Source organism: Myotis yumanensis, unplaced genomic scaffold (assembly GCF_028538775.1).
Source record: "Myotis yumanensis isolate MYYU_CA2020_CCGP unplaced genomic scaffold, mMyoYum1.0.hap1 SCAF_10, whole genome shotgun sequence".
NCBI lineage: Eukaryota > Metazoa > Chordata > Mammalia > Chiroptera > Vespertilionidae > Myotis > Myotis yumanensis.
In genome coordinates, this window is record NW_027223761.1 from 18,456,863 (window position 1) to 18,476,274 (window position 19,412).

Sequence of the window (19,412 nt, forward strand, 5' to 3'; positions counted from 1 at the left end):
AGAAATAGGTCATGTGGCAAAACAGGCTGAAAAAATATGTAAAAAAGGGAGTCTACTTTTTATCCCTCTCACATTATCATGCCTTTCACTTGGTGTATATACACAAAGCAAAGCATTGCTATTCATCCAAATATGACATATATTTGACTTTTTCAAAATTATCGCCTTATACTAAAAACTTTGGTGTCTGTTATGCAATCATAACAATAAAAACTTATTTTATCATTTTTATTATTAGCTTTTGAAGTGACATGTTATTAGACAAGAATGTTGTTGTCTTCAAAGTGACAGTAATTCTGAAGGGAACTCATCACCACCCCCCCGGCCCCACAAATATTGACAATCATTATGTGCCATATCTTGTGTAGAAGCATGAGACTTGGTTGGAAAGTTTGTAAGGAGGGCATTCTGAAAAAAGGGAAGTGTGTGGAAGGTCACCCACCCTGTTTATCAGAATTCAGACTTAGGGGAGTGCCGAAGGTGATGCCCCTAATTATCTCTTGACCTTTTCAAACAAGTCTGTACACCTGCAGACCCCCAGGTGTTTACTGGAACCCTTATGCTTAAGTTTTGGGTGTCCTTGCTTAAAAGACGCTATAAACATGTGTGTCCTCCCAATATTACTTACCCTACTGATTATATTTAAAAGATAAACTTTATCTCAAATTGCTGCTACAATAAAAGCCTAACAAGGCAGGCAATCAAGGTTGTCTGTTTCCTTTAGCCGGGCAGTCCCTTAGCTCTCTCTTTCACAGCAAACGTTGTGTCAGAATAATCATTCATCCATCACTGAGGATCTGCTGGTCAGCCCCAGCAATATCTTTGTCTGCATGTGTAAAACATTACTAACATTTAATAGAGTAAAGAAGAGTGGGCATGACATACAAAGTAAAGATAATAGAAATTGGCATAATTCATACTTTTTAAATTCAAAAGCAAAATTGAGAATTTTAAGGTTTTCAATGGAGATTTTCTGGTCCCTTAAGTGCGAGATAAGTTTGGTTTGAGCAGCTAATGCTCTCTCACTGGAAGTCCACAGGCCTTCACCAATTGTCCAATTGTCATAGGTCACATCTATCTTCCCTGCCTTCTGAAGGCTACTTCTGCTAGCAGCCTCCACAAAAATGAAAAAGCCCTTTCAAATAAATCATTTGAAAATGAAGTAAACTCACTTCAGATATGGGTGGAAAGAGGCCAAAAAGAGGTTGTTATAGCATCAGGACTCCTTAGAGCAGCGGTTCTCAACCTGTGGGTTGCGACCCCTTTGGGGGTCGAACAACCCTTTCACAGGGGTCGCCTAAGACCATTGGAAAACACATATATAATTACATATTGTTTTTGTGATTAATCACTATGCTTTAATTATGTTCAATTTGTAACAATGAAATTGGGGGTCACCACAACATGAGGAACTGTATCAAAGGGTCACAGCATTAGGAAGGTTGAGAACCACTACCTTAGAGTAACTTAACTACTGAATTTCCCACTTGCCTTTCTCTATATTCCCCAGCCTTACTCCTTTTACTCCTTCTTCTTGCCCTTCCTTTCTTTTCTCCCTGTGTTTTAATTAAAGACTATAATTTTTTCTTTCCTTCTTATAAACAGAGCTATTACTTTATAAAGCTTGAGATTGTTGCATAAATTATGCCCCCAGTTGTCACCTTCTATTCCAAGTTTCTGTACAGGTTTGGTTTTTATTCTTTCAATACTTATAAAGGTATTTTTATATCATCTGGGTTAGAGCAATTTTGACAAAAAAAGCTGTGAAAACAAACTCTTTACTTTATCTCACAAAATGTACATGTTTTGGGGTTAACTAAAATATCAAATTAGTTATTAAAATATATATTTTAGCTAAATATCTATCATCTATCTATCTATCTATCTATCTATCTATCTATCTATCTATCATCATCTACCTATCTGTCTATCCTATATAATAAAGATGTAATATGCAAATTAACCCTCACACCCTCACAAGATGACTGCCTACAACCAGGCTGGCAGGAGGATTAGTGAGGGACAACCAAACAACTGAACAACAAGCTGCGTGGGGCAACCAGGCCAGCATGGGAAGCAGTTGGGGGTGACCAGGCCAGCAGAGGGGGCAGTATTTGGCAACCAGGCCAGCAGGGGGGATCAGTTGGGGACGACAAGGCTGGCAGGGGGGGGAAGTTGGGGTAATTAGGCTGGCAGGGGGGAAGTTGGGGGTGACCTGGCTGGCAGGGGGTACAGTAAGGGGTGACCAGGTCAGTGGGGGGCACAGTTAGGAGTGACCAGGCCACAGGGAGGGGGCAGAGAGGGTGACCTGGCCAGCAGTGGAGGGAAGTTAGGAGTGATCAGGCCAGCATGTAGAGGCAGTGAGGGGCGATTAGGCCAGCAGTGTGGGGCAGTTAGGGAATACCAGGCAGGCAGGCAGGTGAATGATTAGGAGCCAGTGGTCCAGGATTGTGAGAGGGATGTCCGACTGCCGGTTTAGGCTCAATCCCAGGCAGTCGGACATCCCCCGAGGGGTCCCAGATTGAAGAGGGTGCAGGCTGGGCTGAGGGGACCCCCCTCCCCATGCATGAATTTCATGCACTGGGCCTTTAGTGTCTTTTATAAAATGATTCTAATCACAGAAGCATTTAGAGCTATAATGGTCTGAAGAGGCTGCTAATGTAAAACACAACCACACTTTATAAAAGGTATAGCTCAAAGATTCAATAGAATATATTACTAAATGATAAAAGTTATTAATGTTTCCACAGTCATAAGATGTGATTATTTAAAGACATGGACTCATGAGATTATACTATATTAATTTAAAACCATTCATGAACTATCTAAGTAGGAAACTTTTGTGTTATGGATGCTCAAAATATTGCTTCTTAATCACCGAATAATCAAAATAGCTGCCAACACTTCCTTGATTGTGGTGGCATCTTCATTCTGTTGGAATCATTTTTCTCATTGTTTACTTCCTTCCTCATAATGTTCCATCATTTTACCAATATTTTATGATTCAACAACAGGAAACTACAAGCCCTGAAATAGAAATCGCTCTGAAAAGCCACTCAGAACAAGTATACGGGGAGACTTATGGAGAGGAAAGCACTGTGACATCCATGAGTTAGGCTGGAACCCAGCCACTGCATCATCCCTAACTGCAAGGAAGATGAGCAATAGTCCAGCCACGTGCCCAGGAGAAAAAGGACAAAGATCTGGTGGCCATCTCTGCTGCTGGGTGTCAGGGTTCTGTCACTCCAATAACTACTTCATCAGCATTATCCCAAATTTTCAATCTTATCACAATTATGGACATTCAAATATTAAAACTAGATTAAAATGTTGTGTCTATTCATCTGTGTTATAATCTCTGAACTTTTTGTTGACATAGATTGTGCTTAGTGCATATTTCTATTTCAAATCCAAACCACTATTTGAATTATGTATTAAGACAACTAAAACAATTTTAGTTTTAAAGCTAAAATTAGTTAGCTCTCTAGGTAAATCTGATTTACTGAAATCCTTTACCGTGTACAAGCAGTACTTATTTATAAATGTCCAGAGTATTAAAATCTAGGGTATTGATGGGGGAATATATATTGAAATCTTGAAATACATTTGTCTTTATTTAAATAATTAAATGTGCTTATTTTTCCCAAATCAAACACTCACTTCAGGAGATATTTTACTGAGATATTCATTTATGGATCAGTGGGGACCACACACACAAAGTTGTGAATTGCAGTAATACATGCATAAGTCAAGAGTTGATCAATTACTAAATGCCTATTGGAAACAAATATATATTAAATGAGGGTAGACCAGATTATAATAATTTGATTAAACAGAAGTGAGCCAAATATTGGTGTGTGTGTGTGTGTGTGTGTGTGTGTGAGATAGTCGAGTGAGAACTTTTAGGTATAAAATGAGTTATATGACGACAGATGTGCACATTAAAATGTACATTATATTTACTTTAGAAGGCTGTAATTATTTTTAAGGACATATATCAACTTGTGTAGAAGAAGTTCCTGTGTAGAATAGGGAAGTGGAAGATAGGAAATGAAAACTGATGATTATGAGTATGAAATGAGAGTATTAACTCAATGTAGTCCCTTATATAAAAAAAAGTAAGAGTCACACACATATTCTTCATTTTTGTTTTGTTCTGAATCTTTTAAAACACTACAGGACACATTTAAAGAGTTTTGTCTCCATCCTCAGACATAAAACTGAGAAGAATTCATTGTGGAAAATACTGAATATTAAAGTAATTTATAACACATTTATATCCAGATGTTTGAGTAGATACAGTAAAAAAAAAAAAAAGATAATAACAAAGGAAAGCAGGTAAATTGTAGGTAAAAATAAATTCCTCAATAAAATGATCAAAGGTACTCTGGATAATTAACAACGACCACGCATAATCTCCTGTTCTCTGATGCTTTGGGGATAACCAAGAAAATGCAATCTCCCAGGTGAGTGTCTCAGAGGAGAGAGGCAATCATAAATCCTTCCAACTTCAGTGAGGTTTGTAACCAGTTGGGGGAATGAGAAACCATTCCCCATTGGAGGTGAGTAGATGGCACTTATTCTCTGATTGCCAGATTAATTCCAGCGATGACTTTTTATTCCTGTCTTTAATTTAAATTTTAGATCTGAGTATAATCACCAAGGCCAGACTCAGTGCTTTATTGCATACATATCAATAAGCTCTTTTTATAACTATGTTGTATGGAGTAATGCTATGTTTTTTTGCCACTGTTTTATGTTCTTTGAGATTAGTAAGGGTCCTCATTTCTGTTTGTTATGACTTCTATATTTATACTGGGATTCAAAACCATAAACATTTTCTAAACCAAAAAATGCTTGCTCTTTTTTGAAGAAACAACAAATATTTTTTTTCAAAGTTTCACCTAGGATGTTGTCTAAGCAAAGATGCTGATGGTCAGGGTTATGGCTACTAAATGAGTGTATATGGCTCGAATACTAATAGTTTAAGTATCCTACTATCAGTATTGGTGACCTTAGCACTCCTTAAACACTTCAGAGTCCTTGGTTACTCTTTTCCTCTCTTGTAATATACCTATATGCATTAAGGGAAGTTTTCTTCTTGATCTGTTGTTCTTTATGTTATAAATTACACAAATTACAAGTGAATAGAAAATAGGAAAATTATAAGAATAGGAAAAATTATTTTTTGAAGGGTGGACAGAAGAGGATAGGAGGCCTCCCCATACCTCCACAGGTCCCAGTTATATGGCACAAGTACAGCACCCAAATCATAGAATTTTGCCAGCACGTTTGAGAATCTAGCATAATGGGATATGATTATAATAATTTTACAGTTTTATTTCAATCTTCAACAACTATGACAAACCACATAATAGTGGTTTGGAAATTGAATCCCACATTTGGTGAGTATAATACTGTCCATCTTAAGTTACAAAAAAATGTTATTATTTTCTAAGTAAGATTTGTCAAGCAGCACATTTTGTCAGATTCCAAAGGTGTAATTAGAAAAAATGTATATGGACTTGACATTCCTCACAAGTGGCTTGTAATTGCAGTTTTTGTTCCCTTATTGAGAAAATGCAGTGTTGTTTACACAACAAGGAGTGGAAATGTGTATAAAGTCTGTGGTTTTATTAGTTCTGTTGGGTGAGAAATGTATGGTGTTCATCCTCTCTTATAATTTTAAAATAATATGTGTGCATATTTCTGCTGATGTTAACTTATCCAAGGACTGCTGAGCCTGGCATATATTTAAAACTATTCAAGATTCTTCCCTTTTCGTAATTTCCCTTTTTACTTTCTCTCCCATTTTTGAATGGTAGTAATGCAATGCTCACAATTTGACTAACCCAGTTAAACACAGTTGAAGTCATTTGCATATTTTTATAGAATAGTTCAGATTGGGTGTCTGTGTTTGCAAAAGTGGACATCCTTGGGTTTCAGCTCCATTCCCAAAGTCCTGATGCAACTTGAAGACTGTGCTTCCATCAGGAAAAAGTCAGGCTTGTTGCTCAGTTTCTCTGTTTGTGTTTTTTTGTTTGTTTATTATTTTTTTAATCAAGGCTTGAGCAGGATTGGCAGGGACGGGTCAGATAAAAATATCAACTCAGTTGAGTTTCAGAACTCCAGGGATTTGTAAAATGAGGTAGATGTTGGCCTGAAGGGGTTTGCCAAACTATGCATACTGCTGTGGAATCTTCCTTTCTTTGGGTATATCTTTTTGTTGCTTAAGGCATTAGACTTTGCCATTTTCCTTGTTCTATTACTGCTAATGAATATTTATTTTTACTTTTTTGGTAAATATTTTGTTAATATTGTAAATAAATTTTTGGGTAGAGTAAGTTTTGTGAGGCTGATTTAATCGGCCAAATTAATCTTGAATGTCTATTCTGATATTCTTGATTGTACCTTTTCTGACATTTAGAACTTCTAGTTTTTAAGAATTCAAGAGCTTAAACATTTTTTTTTTGACATTAAGTTCTTGACCAGTATGGAACTAATTTTTATTTGGATGAACTAAACATCCAATTTCATCATCTTCTATAGAGATGATCATTTTATCCAGCTCAATTTATTGAAAAGACTATTTTTGTCTCACTGTCTTCACACCACAGCAGTATACAATCATATTTTCCCCCCTATTTTGATTCACTAGTATATTTTATTTGTCCATTGTTGTGCCAATTCATTGTCTCAACAAGTCTAATTTTATAAGTTTTAATATCAGACAGTGTAGGTTTTTTCAGAACTATCATATTTATTCTTTCTAATTTACATTTTATAAATACATTTTAAATGTGTCAAATTCTCCAAAATCTCCTAGTGAGATTCTGATTGAAGACTCTGGAGTAAATTGACTAATTTGAATGGAAACAATATTTTATAACACTGAGTGGTGCAAGCCAAGAACATACTATTTCTATCCGTGTATATAAGACTTCCATAATATGTCTCAATAATAAAGTTTTAATTTTTCTCCTTTTAAGAGCAGATTCAATCTATTTTTCATAAGATATCTTATCAAGTCATGGTATTTCTATTTTTAGTCTTAATTTTATTGTTTTGATCATTATAAACATTACTACTTAGTCATTCAAATGTTCATATTTTTCTAAATATAATAATGTGGTAAATAATATTTATAGATTTTCCTAAACTCAACCATTCAGCCAAATTTGGGATCAACCTGACTTGATTATGGTGACCTGTATTGTTGTACATTTTTTAGAGCTGATGTCAATGATATGTTAATACTGCTTAGGATATTTACATCTCTGAAAATAGAATGGTAGTCATGGATATCTTGCTGTTTACTCTTTATTTTTTAAACCAGGGTTTTGCTGGACTCCTGGATGAGTTGCAGTGTAGTGCTCATTTTTAGACTCTGAAAGAGCTTGCACAAAATTTAGATGATATTTTTTTCCATGAAAGTTTGGAAGCATCTGTCTTAAAAACAATCTGAAGGTAAAAGAATTTGAGAAAATATAGATAGAGAAAAATGTAATCTTTCTATTAAAATGTGTTAAATCAAAACATTTATTGTATACTTGATGGAAGATGAAATGAATAAGAGTAATACTCAAATTAAAATATAAAAACATACTCCACTCCTTTCAATGCCATGTCCACCTGGTTTTATTAGGATCAAATTATTATTTATCCTGTCCACGTACATTTAAAGAAGTAAAATTTGAATAATTAAAAATATTCATGCAATACCTATTTCCCACTGTTCCCTGTCAACCCTTATACTTCATGCAATGATATTGCCTGCCATCCCCTGAGGCATTTGAGATAGCATTCTCTAGAATGATGGTTCTTTTTGTGGGTAATTATATTAATGGTATTTACAAGACAACTTGAGGTAGAATATCACCAAATGTGTTCTAATAATATTTTTACTTGTCTTAAATATGCTAGAAAATATAACTACAATATTAAATCTATCATTTCAGAGATATTAGTTCTAAGGTCAAAGCAAGTGCAGGAATGCCTGATAATTGTTTTTGCTCAGGTTAGATAAAGCACAGATGCAGGGCTTATTTGGTGTGGAACATAGGAAAATATCAGAAACTCCAAAAATCAGCACATAATTGCTGACATTTTAGATGTACTTTTCTTAAAAAAATTAAAAATTATTTATGTGCATTAAAGTGAACCTGTTGGGCACTTCTCCAAGGTGACAAAATTATTTTCTATCATTGTAAAAACCACTAAATAATGTTTAAAATGCATAAAAGCATAGTGGAATAAGAATACAATTTTTAAAAAGTCAGACAGAGATGGGAATGAGAATACTATTTTGATATGGGTGTTATAAGGAACAGAAACAAAGTCTATGAAATGAGTAAGTAATGGTTTTCTTTAGAGATTGACAGTGAAGTTGCAGGGTCAAGAAGCAGAAAGCTATATTATTATTATAACTAGAGGCCCAGTGCACGAAACTCATGCCCTCGGCGGGGGGTTGTAGGGTTCCTCAGCCCACCCTGTGCCCTCTCACAGTCTGGGAGCCCTGCAATCAATCACCCCAAAGAGGTAGGCCCCGTCCACCCAGCTGGGGCTCCTCAATGGATCGCCCTAAAGAGGTAGGACCTGCCCACCTGGCTGGGGCTCCACGATGGATTGCCCCCACAGAGGGAGACCCCATCCACCTGCCACAGCCCACTCGTTGGTGGCCTGGGCCTCCCTCTGCAGGGCGATCATGGGGGGATGGCCAGCCCCAGATCAATCATATTGCACCCACCTTGGCTGGCCTGGCACCAGTGGGTGTCATAGGGTGGTCTCTGGAAGGTTGTCCTGACGATCGTACTGTTGTTTGGTTGATTTGCATATTACGCTTTTATTACTATAGATAACTGCTAAAATTTGATATGTTTACTTAATTACATATATATATTTTTAAATTTTTTAATTGATTTCAGAGAGGAAGAGAGAGGGAGACAGAGATAGAAACATTAATGACGAGAGAGAATCATTGATTGGCTGCCTTCTGCATGCCCCACACTGGGGATTGAGCCCCCAACCTGGGCTTGTGCCCTGACCAAGAACACAACTCTGTCCTTCTGATTAATAGGTTGACCCTCAACCACTAAACCATGCCAGCTGGGCTATACATATTTTAAATGAAAAAGCAATTTTGAAAAAATATCAGAATTCTCACTATAGGCCAAACTTTTCTAAAAATACATAGGTGATAGGCTATAGATTGTGTACACCTTGTAATGATAACCAGTATGTGATGCAAAAAATAAAATGGCTACTATAGCAGTAAGGTTGTAATGATTTCTATATTTGGTTCTAGGTTTAAAGATGGGGCTGGGTCTTACTTTAAATTGTTACATCTAAAGGCTGGGATTTTGGTAAACATAATGGCTTTGCCTAAAAGAGTTTCCAGATGATATCTCCAGAAACCTAATGACTCTTCTGATGGTTATTCCTACAGTCATGTTCTGTAATGGCCTGCGGGGACCAACAAAACCTAACAGTGCTCACAGAATTCATTCTAGTGGGAATCACAGACCACCCTGAACTGCAGGCCACCTTCTTTGGGGTGTTCCTCATCATCTATGCAGTCTCCGTGGTGGGCAACTTGGGCATGATCATCCTCACAAAGATGGACTCAAGGCTTCAGACACCCATGTACTTCTTTCTCAGACACCTGGCTTTCACTGATCTTGGTTATTCAACAGCTGTGGGACCAAAAATGCTGGCAAACATTGTAACTAGACAAAAGACTATTCCCTACAATTGGTGTGCAGCCCAGCTAGCGTTCTTCATCTTGTTCATCATTAGTGAACTTTTCATTCTGTCAGCCATGGCCTATGACCGCTATGTGGCCATCTGTAACCCTCTGCTCTACACAGTCATCATGTCACCAAGGGTATGCTGGGCACTGGTTGCAGTCCCCTATCTCCACAGTGCTTTTCTCTCTCTGATAACCACCATAAAGATTTTTATTTCATCTTTCTGTGGCCATAATATCATCAATCATTTCTATTGTGACAGTCTTCCCTTGTTGACACTGCCATGTTCAAGCACACGTGACATTGAGTTGATAATACTGATCTTTTCAGTGTTTAATTTGGTTTCATCTCTGCTGGTAGTCCTTGTGTCCTACATACTGATCCTCCTGGCCATCCTCAAGATGCACTCTGCAGAGGGCAGGCACAAGGCCTTCTCCACCTGTGGATCTCACCTGACAGTGGTGGTTATATTGTATGCGACTCTATTCTTCATGTATGTACAGCCCAAGTCCAGTCATTCCTTTGACAGTGATAAAATGGCCTCTGTGTTTTACACTTTGATCATACCCATGCTGAACCCCTTGATCTACAGCTTGAGAAACAAAGAAGTGAAAGGTGCCCTGCATAGGATATGGAAAAACCTGAGCAAATGCCCTAGGTAAAATATAATATAGAATGTGTAAGCAATAAATTACGTGTAGAACCTGTTTGTGATATAGGAAAGGCTTTAGAAAGCAGTGACCTCTAAAAGGCATGGGAGATTAGAAATATTATTTTGTTGTTTTCACCTTATAGATGTTGAAGTAGTGATTATCCTCTGGTTTCAACTCTGATTTATCCTCAGGTTTTACTGTAAGAGATCAAAGCCCCAATAACTGGTTTCACATTGCCAAGTAGTTATGTTACTTGTATCTTACACAACATTTAAATACAGGTGCCTAGTTGGTCCAACGGTTGTGGGTTATTGTTAAGCTGATTATATACAGGTGCCCACCACACTGGCATAGTGACATACAGATGTTCGTTTTGCTTGGTGGCATCTCAGATTCCTTTTAAAGCATACATGAACAATTATATGCTTTGGGAAGTAGAAATAATATTGTAATTCTTTTCTAGTAACATTATTGTGTACATTAAAAATCCAAAAGAATTATAAACCTTAAACATGAGAAACAACAAGTGAATATTGCCAAGATTGGTGGATATAAGGTAAGCAAGCATATAAAAAATCAATTTCCTATGTACTAGTAAAAAGGAGATGAAAATAAAATTTTAAACTATTGATTACACACGAAAAAATTATAAAATACTTAAAGAACATACTAATGAATTATTTGCATCACTTCATTGCTAGAAGCTACAAAATAATTACTGAGTTATTAACGGAAACATAAATGTAGCAATATTCCATGTCCATTGATTGGAAATAACAAATGTGATGAGATCAATGCTCCCTACATTTTTCTATAGATTTAATGCACTAACAATTAAAATACCAATAGTATTTTTAATACTTAAGTTCATATCAAATTTATGTGTAAATGCAAAACATCTAAGTTAGTCAGGGCAATATCTTAAAAGGAGGAAGAATACAAAGCGCTTACATCAGGTTCTGGCCTTGGTAGCTTGAGCACTGAAAGATCACAGGATTAATTCCAAGTCAGGGCACATGCTGGGGTTGAGGGTTTGATCCCTGGTCCAGGTGTTTACAGGAGGTAACCCATCTATTAATGATATATCTCTCTCCCTTGGATGCCCCTCTCTCTGTCTTCCTCCCTCCCTCCCTCTTGCCTCCCCTTTCTCCCTCCAAACCTGCCTCCCTCTCAAAAATCATATTTAAAAAACAGAGCCATCAGTGCAAGTAGAAAGACCAATAAAATAAATGAAAATAATTTGTCCAATAAATGACTCACATAAGCGATTTGACTTTATTCAAATATAAGATGCACTTCTATATATTAAGGAGAGGAGGGTTTCTTAGTAGACTGACCTAGCTAATTTAGGTTTCCTGTGTAAAACATGAATCCTAGTCTTTACTTGCATTAAATTTAAAATTAATGATGAATATAAATGTGAAAGCTAAAAGCACAAATTTTCTTGAAAAAAAAAGAATATCTTCATGACTTGGAATAAGCAAAGATTTCTTTACAAAGTACAAAAATTATAACACTGAAAGATGCATAGATATATCTATATCCAAAATAAAATTTGTATTTATCAAAATATCAACAGACACCACAGAAGAAATAAAATAAAATCCTAAGAGAACACTTCTGAAACACGTATACTCTACACAGAATACTGATATCAGTAATTTGTAAAACAAATTGCCTAACTGTTAAAATTAGTATTTTCTAGTCTAGACCGTCAATGTACTGTGGGGGAAAGGGGAAGCAGGGTGGTCAACACACCTGAAGAAATGCTTTACAACAAAAGCTATCAAACAGCCCAAAATTCATAAATGTCTTCAAAATGTCATTGATCCATAGATAAATATGTTAAGGTTATACTATGACATCACTACACAACTAGCAAGATGGCTAAAATTCAAAAATTTGAACAATAGTTCAAAATGATGACAATGTGGAAAGCAAAAATTATTTCACTTGTTTGAGGACGTATATATTGTTAAACAAACTTTGCAAAGCTAAGGGAAGAAATGACTAAATTTTAGCACGTGTATTCTCTATGAAGCAGCCATTCCGTTCTTGAGTAATTATGCCCACCGGAGGATAATGTGTTTGGCAGATGTGGTCATCATGGGTGTTAAATGCTTATCAAGAGTAGAAGGGGTGGTACATTTACTAGGGTTGGAAAAAGTAGCTTTAAAGTTGCGACTACACAAAAACTTTATTCTTGATTTGTTTTCATTACAATTATCAGGAGATTGTACATATCAGGGCAATATTTTTATAAATAATATGTGATTATAAAAATCCAAATTTAACATTTTATAAATCCCTAAGAAGTGGAATAAGTTTTATTTTCCAAGCATAAAATGGAATACAATGTTAATAATATCACACTAATCACAAAACCTTGAAATTGGAACCAAAAATAGAATAATGGATAAATAATTTGTGATGAAATGGAACTATATATAAAAATAAGGATGAGCACTCTAGAAATACCTATGACAATATATTAAATGAAAGAGCCCAGGTACACAAAAAAATGTATATGATTTCTTCTATATAAAATAACAAACATAGGTGAAAATAATCTATGCTCTTAGAAGTCAGAACTGTGCTTGTATACGGGAACAATGCATAAAGAAAGGAGAATGAAGGATTCTTTTTGAGTCCTGATAACATTTTATTTATTTTAGTGGTTGTAATTGCTGCTTAATCTGAATTCTGACTACACAGTTGTGTTAATTTTATAAATATTCATTTATGATGTATGTATTTGTTAATATGTATATTATTCTTTAGTAAGTTTAATACACCACAAATAAGGGGAAAATAGCTACATATATCTATTTTCCCTTATGAATTTGATAACAATGTAAAACATTGTGCAAACATTTCTCCATTATGTCCTCAGCAGTAAAATCATAAGCAGATACTCCTTTTAGAGGAGACAATTAAGGCTTGCAAAATAAAAAACCAAAATGCTTCTCCTAAAGAAACAATAACCAAGAGAAACCAAGGAAAGATACCTAACATAACTGTATTTGTGTGGGACTAGAAAGATGTCCTGCACAATTAGCAGACATCCCATCGGCTTTGTTTAAAGTTTTCAAATACTTTAAGCATAATTAACAAGTTGTATCCTTTCCCCCCAGGGAGGATCTCGAAAGACCAAAGAAACCCATAAATTCTTCTTATTGGGTTATCTTAGGAACACATCATGCGGAAGCACAGTGAGAGTCCTCCTTGGAGGTGAGTAGACTGTACCTGCTTCTGTGACCTGTTTGAGGTCCAAGGACACTTCATGGCCCATCTCCATTTAAATGTTAGTCTTTAATACTGCAACTCAGTGATTTAGCCATAGCTTTAACAACCTGCTTTAATAAATGAAGTTTCAACAGCTACTTTATTATGATTTTTGATGAAAGCTAGACATTTATATTGATGTAGTAAATGTGAGACCTCTGAGGAGCGAGGAAGCATTAAAAATCTCCACCTCCAAGATCTAAAGATTTGTTTTAAATTGGACCCTTAATCAAGATGTCAAACAAGATATTGTTATTTGTAGTTAATTGGATGTGTTTCAGAATTATTAATCTCAAATAGCAAGGTAAATTCATAATGTTTTCCAGTTACCTCTAAATTAAAAGGATTTTATCAATATTTTTATAAACTTTGCCATTTCTCTGTTTAAAATTTTTCAGGTGTATCCAAACTTTACAAATATCATTGAAAGGATCAATGTTATTTAAAAGTCATCACTTTTAGTGGGAGGTGAGGCCAAAGCAAAATATTGCAGCATAAATGGCACTGCACCTCCGTCCCACCATGTCTGCTAAGAAGACGTCCCCTCCCTCTCACGTGTAAGCCTTGGAAGGGTCTTTGAAATGCCACTAAATTGTATCTTGAATAACTAAATGCACATCTAACGGAAGTTGGGAATAAATTTAAAATATACACAAATACAGACTTAAGAAAAGAACAGTCTTTGCAAAATTATAAAGCAGGAATATGCATTATGCCTAAAATTAAGGTTTCTTTTCCACTCTATTTTTTAAAATATATTTTTACTAATTTCAGAAAGGAAGGGAGAGGGAGACAGACATAGAAACATCAGTGATGAGAGAGAATCGTTAATGGGCTGCCTCCTGCACCCACCACACTTGGGATTGAGCCTGAATCCTGGGCATGTGCCCTGACCTGGAATTGAACTGTGACCTCCTGGTTCATAGGTCGATGTTCAACCACTGAACCATGCCAGCCAGGCTCCACTCTATTTATTTAGTAGCTCTTTCTAAAATTCTCTATATTCTCACTCAAAAATGACTTGGGTGTTGAAATATGTACATTATGAATATTTTATTGATCTCTCATCGTAGGATTCATTTATTGTCACTTATTTTAGAGCTGAAAGCAGTATCTGGCAGAGGAAGGGAGATAGAGCTGGAAATATAGTTTAACTGATCTGAACTTTTAGTGCAATTTTATAGTGAAGGTCCAATGCCAAGCTCTTCCCATTGCATTTGTTACATATTTTGAGAGTATTAAGTAAAAACAAATTTAAGGTCATCTTTAATTATCATATAAAATAATCTAAATATAAATAGAGATCCATGTGAAAAAAAAGAGGTTAGTGTTTCATTATCTAATATATCTTCTCACATATGGAGAGACTGGTATTTTCTAGCATAGATTTAGAAAAGTGTCCACTTTTTAAAAGTCTCAATGAGGACTTATAAATACATCCCTAAGTGTATTGTCTCTTGAGAATTAATTCAGTGTTCCTGAACAAGCCACAGATATACTGGTTTCTGCCTCTATCAATCTCCTTATTCTGGATATTTCATATAATGCAATTATACAACATGAGGCATTTTATAGTTGGCTTCTTTCACTGCATAATGTCTTAAAGGATCATTCATGTAATAACATGTATTGATACTTTTTTCATTTTGTGCATTACTGATATTTCATTGTATGGATACACCATACTGGCTATATCCTTTTTAAAGTTGATGGAGTTTGGGTTATATCTACTTTTGACTATTAGGAATAATGCTATGAATATTTACCTGTAAGTTTTTGTGTAAGTTTAACAAAGGTTTTCCTAACTTCTGGGTATATATCCAAGAGTGAAATTGTTGGGTCATAATGACAAGTCTATGATTAGCTAATTGAGTAACAATCAAAATGTTTTCATATTGGCTTATTCCAGTTTAAATGACCTAAAAAAGTGTTCAAAGATTCTAATATCTCCACACTGTTGCCAGCATTTATAATTTTCTGTGTGTGTGTTTTAAATAACCGTCCTAGAGGATGTAAAACAGTACCTCAGTGTAGTTTTAATTTGTATTTTTCTAATGACAAATGTTATTAAGCCACTTTTCATGTACTTATTGGTCACTTGCATGTTTTCCTTAATAAATGTCTGTTCCGGTCTTTTGCCTTTTTAAAAATATGTGAGTTGTTTACCATTTTGTTGTTGATTTGTACAAGTTCTTTGTATAGTATATATACTAGAACCGTCACAGATATATTACTTGCATTTGTATTACTTTGTGTGGGTCACATTTTAATTATTTGATAATGTCCTTCAGTGCACAAAAGTCTGTTTTATAATTTTGATACAGCACTAATTTCTGTATTTTTACTTTTGTTGTGTGTGCTTTTGTGTCAAATCTAAGAAACCTGTCAAGAGCTTCACTAAGCAGGGCAAGAAGTAATTGATCTGTCAAGTGTTAGAGTAACCAATTAAAGCAACAAGCCATAAATGAAAAATTTAAACCTTTAATCACTTATTACAATGGAAATCTCTAGTCATAGTTCATGACATTTATTGATTATCTGTGTATTTATTCCCATTATAGGTTTCCTGAATGGCCTGGATGGACAATCACAATCTAACAATGTTGAATGAATTCATTCTAATGGGGATCACGGACCTCCCAGAGCTGCAGGCTCCATTATTTGGGCTCTTCCTCATTGTTTACACAGTCTCCTTGGTGGGTAACCTGGGCTTGATTATCCTCACCAAGATAGACTCCAGGCTACAAACACCCATGTACTTTTTCCTGAGACACTTGGCTTTCACTGATCTTGGTTACTCAACAACTGTAGGACCTAAAATGCTAGTGAATTTAGCTGTCAATCAACATAAAATCTCCTATAATTGGTGTGCTACCCAACTCACTTTCTTTAATATGTTTATCACCAGTGAAATTTGTATTCTGTCAGCAATGGCCTATGACCGCTATGTGGCCATCTGTAACCCTCTACTCTACACAGTCATCATGTCACAAAGATTATGTCACTTGCTTGTCACAATGCCCTATGTATACAGTGTCTTTTTGTGTTTGCTGATCACCACAAAAATTTTCATTTCATCCTTTTGTGGCTATAATATCATCAGGCATTTCTACTGTGATAGTCTGCCATTGATATCTTTGCTCTGCTCAGACACACATGAAATCAAATTGATCATTCTGAGTTTTGCAGCTTTTAATCTAGTTTTATCTCTTCTGATAGTCCTTGTGTCCTACATTCTGATCCTGGTTGCCATCCTCAGGATGAATTCTGCAGAGGGCAGGCACAAGGCTTTCTCTACCTGTGGATCTCACCTGATGGTCATAGTCATATTCTATGGCACCCTATTCTTTATGTATGTGCAGCCCAAGTCCAGTCATTCCTTTGATACTGACAAAATGGCCTCTTTATTTTATACTTTGGTCATACCCATGCTGAATCCCTTGATTTACAGTTTGAGGAACAAGGAGGTGAAAAATGCCTTAACTAAAACCTGGAGCATGTGTGCAAACATTCTGTTGAAAATTCACTGTAAGATATGGTAGCAATAACTTATGTATTAGCCAATGTACACTAACTGTGATTGCTTTAATCTTGTATTGTTACCTTCATGAAATGGTTAAGAATCAATGTGTGATAGGCATAGAAATAAGCAAAGTATTTATTATTTTCAAACAAAATATATCACTAATAAATGACTACTTTCTGATTATATTTCAGATATTAACTTATATAAATATTCAAAGTCAGATTAGGTGCCATTCCTATATGTCCTCACATGTAGCTTTTTTTTGCTTGCATTAAATATTTATTTTTATGAAACTAGCCTCTGTATTTTATTCAAAATTACATGGTATAGGCATATAAAAATACCTGAAATATATAAAAAATACCTGATTATATAAATAGATTGATTCAAGGAAATATACTTACATTTTTAAGAGTAATAAACAAAATTTCTCTATTTATGGAGCTAAGACAAAATCAGAATAGAGGCAGTATGAGAACTAAGCTGTATAATCTGATGGATGGTATTGAGCAATATAAAAATATAATAGAACAAGCAGCCAGAATAGAGTTTAAATTTTAAGGTTGTAAGTAAGGGTGCCATTTAAATAAACACTTGAAGATATGAGTGAGTGGATGTATGGATCTCTAGAGAAGACCATATCACAGAGAGACAAGTGTAATTGCAACAGTTTTTAAATGACAATATTGTTGTTGTATTATGGAACATCAGAATCAAAGGTGGTTGAAGAATAAAATGTGATTAGGAAATAGAAGATGTAATAATAAATTGTAAGGGAAGTTGACTTTGTATGACCATATAGACCATTGTAAAACTTGCCCTTTCTTCTGATTGATAAAAGGACCCTGAAGGATTTTGAGCCAATGAGTGATTAATTTAATCTTACATTAAATGACAAGTTAAACTGAGAAGGCTAACCCCTGTTTTGTAAAACTACTGTTTGAAATCCTCTGCTATTTAGTTAGTCCCTTATTCTGTAAAGTCAGCTCTGCAATTTTTAGAAAGCCCCTTTTCTGAAAAAATAAATAAATAAATAAATAAATAAATAAATAAAACCCCAAAACAAAACAAAACAAAAAAACTTTGCTTTCTAGCCTGCTTGAATAATAAGGAAGATAAACTTACCTGTCTGACCTTGTAAGCCAGAGACTAGATATGCCCATACTCTCATGCCATGCCAGATGTATTTTTTAATTGGATAGAACTGTGTTGTTTTCAAGGCCACAGCTTCCAGTGAGATAACCACTAAGCCCACATAGGGCTGGCTCTTTAATAAAAAGAAAAATTCTGCTTGTTTGCTCTGCTTAGAACTTGAATTGATTTTTCTCTAAGCCAACCAGTGTATATTAAAGTGTGACTCCAAACTCTCTAAGCCAGCGGTTCTCAACCTGTGGGTCGCGACCCCTTTAGGGGTCGAACGACCCTTTCACAGGGGTCACCTAAGACCATCGGAAAACATATATGTAATTACATATTGTTTTTGTGATTAATCACTATGCTTTAATTATGTTCAATTTGTAACAATGAAAATACATCCTGCATGTCAGATATTTACATTACGATTCATAACAGTAGCAAAATTATAGTTATGAAGTAGCAACAAAAATAATTTTATGGTTGGGGGTCACCACAACATGAGGAACTGTATTAAAGGGTTGCGGCATTAGGAAGGTTGAGAACCACTGCGCTAAGCATTGCTTGATTTTTTCCGGTTTTCTGCAACAAAACTTCTATACAAACAATAGACTATATTATATGAAAATTTGGAAATGGGAAATCCTGAGGGAGTTCATTTAGTTGTGATAATTGGGAGAGAACAGAAACTTAAGCCAGGGCATAAAGAGACAGAGAATTAGAAATGAGTAGATTCTTAACACATTTTGTAAGAAAAGGTCAATAATATTTCTTCATATTGATGGGGTATATTAAAGGCTTGAAAAAATATTAATTATTTTTAAAGAATGGAAAGACTAGTTCCAGAGCTCACCTAAGATATGCTGAATACTCTTTTCTGTTTCCAACTAATGTGGAATAATAGACACTGGACTTGCTTGTTATTAAAACAAGAACAAACAAACACAAGATGTAAGAAACAATAGTTTTCAACACAATGATATTAGGCAACAAAACAGTTTGCCTGAGAGATGAAGAATGAGGGAGGTGAACTATGATTACTCATCTTTGCTTTCTTAAGAGAGTTTC

General features: G+C 35.3%; 2 protein-coding genes across 2 annotated transcripts; both read left to right on the forward strand.

Annotated features, from left to right (window-relative positions):
* The first annotated feature begins 9,457 nt into the window (after positions 1-9,457).
* On the forward strand, positions 9,458-10,408 carry LOC139017705 (olfactory receptor 8K3-like). Its single transcript, XM_070426309.1, has one exon. The coding sequence runs from the start codon at positions 9,458-9,460 to the stop codon at positions 10,406-10,408; it is 951 nt and encodes a 316-aa protein (XP_070282410.1).
* Positions 10,409-16,263: 5,855 nt separating this feature from the next.
* On the forward strand, positions 16,264-17,226 carry LOC139017706 (olfactory receptor 8K3-like). Its single transcript, XM_070426310.1, has one exon. The coding sequence runs from the start codon at positions 16,264-16,266 to the stop codon at positions 17,224-17,226; it is 963 nt and encodes a 320-aa protein (XP_070282411.1).
* Positions 17,227-19,412: the final 2,186 nt, after the last annotated feature.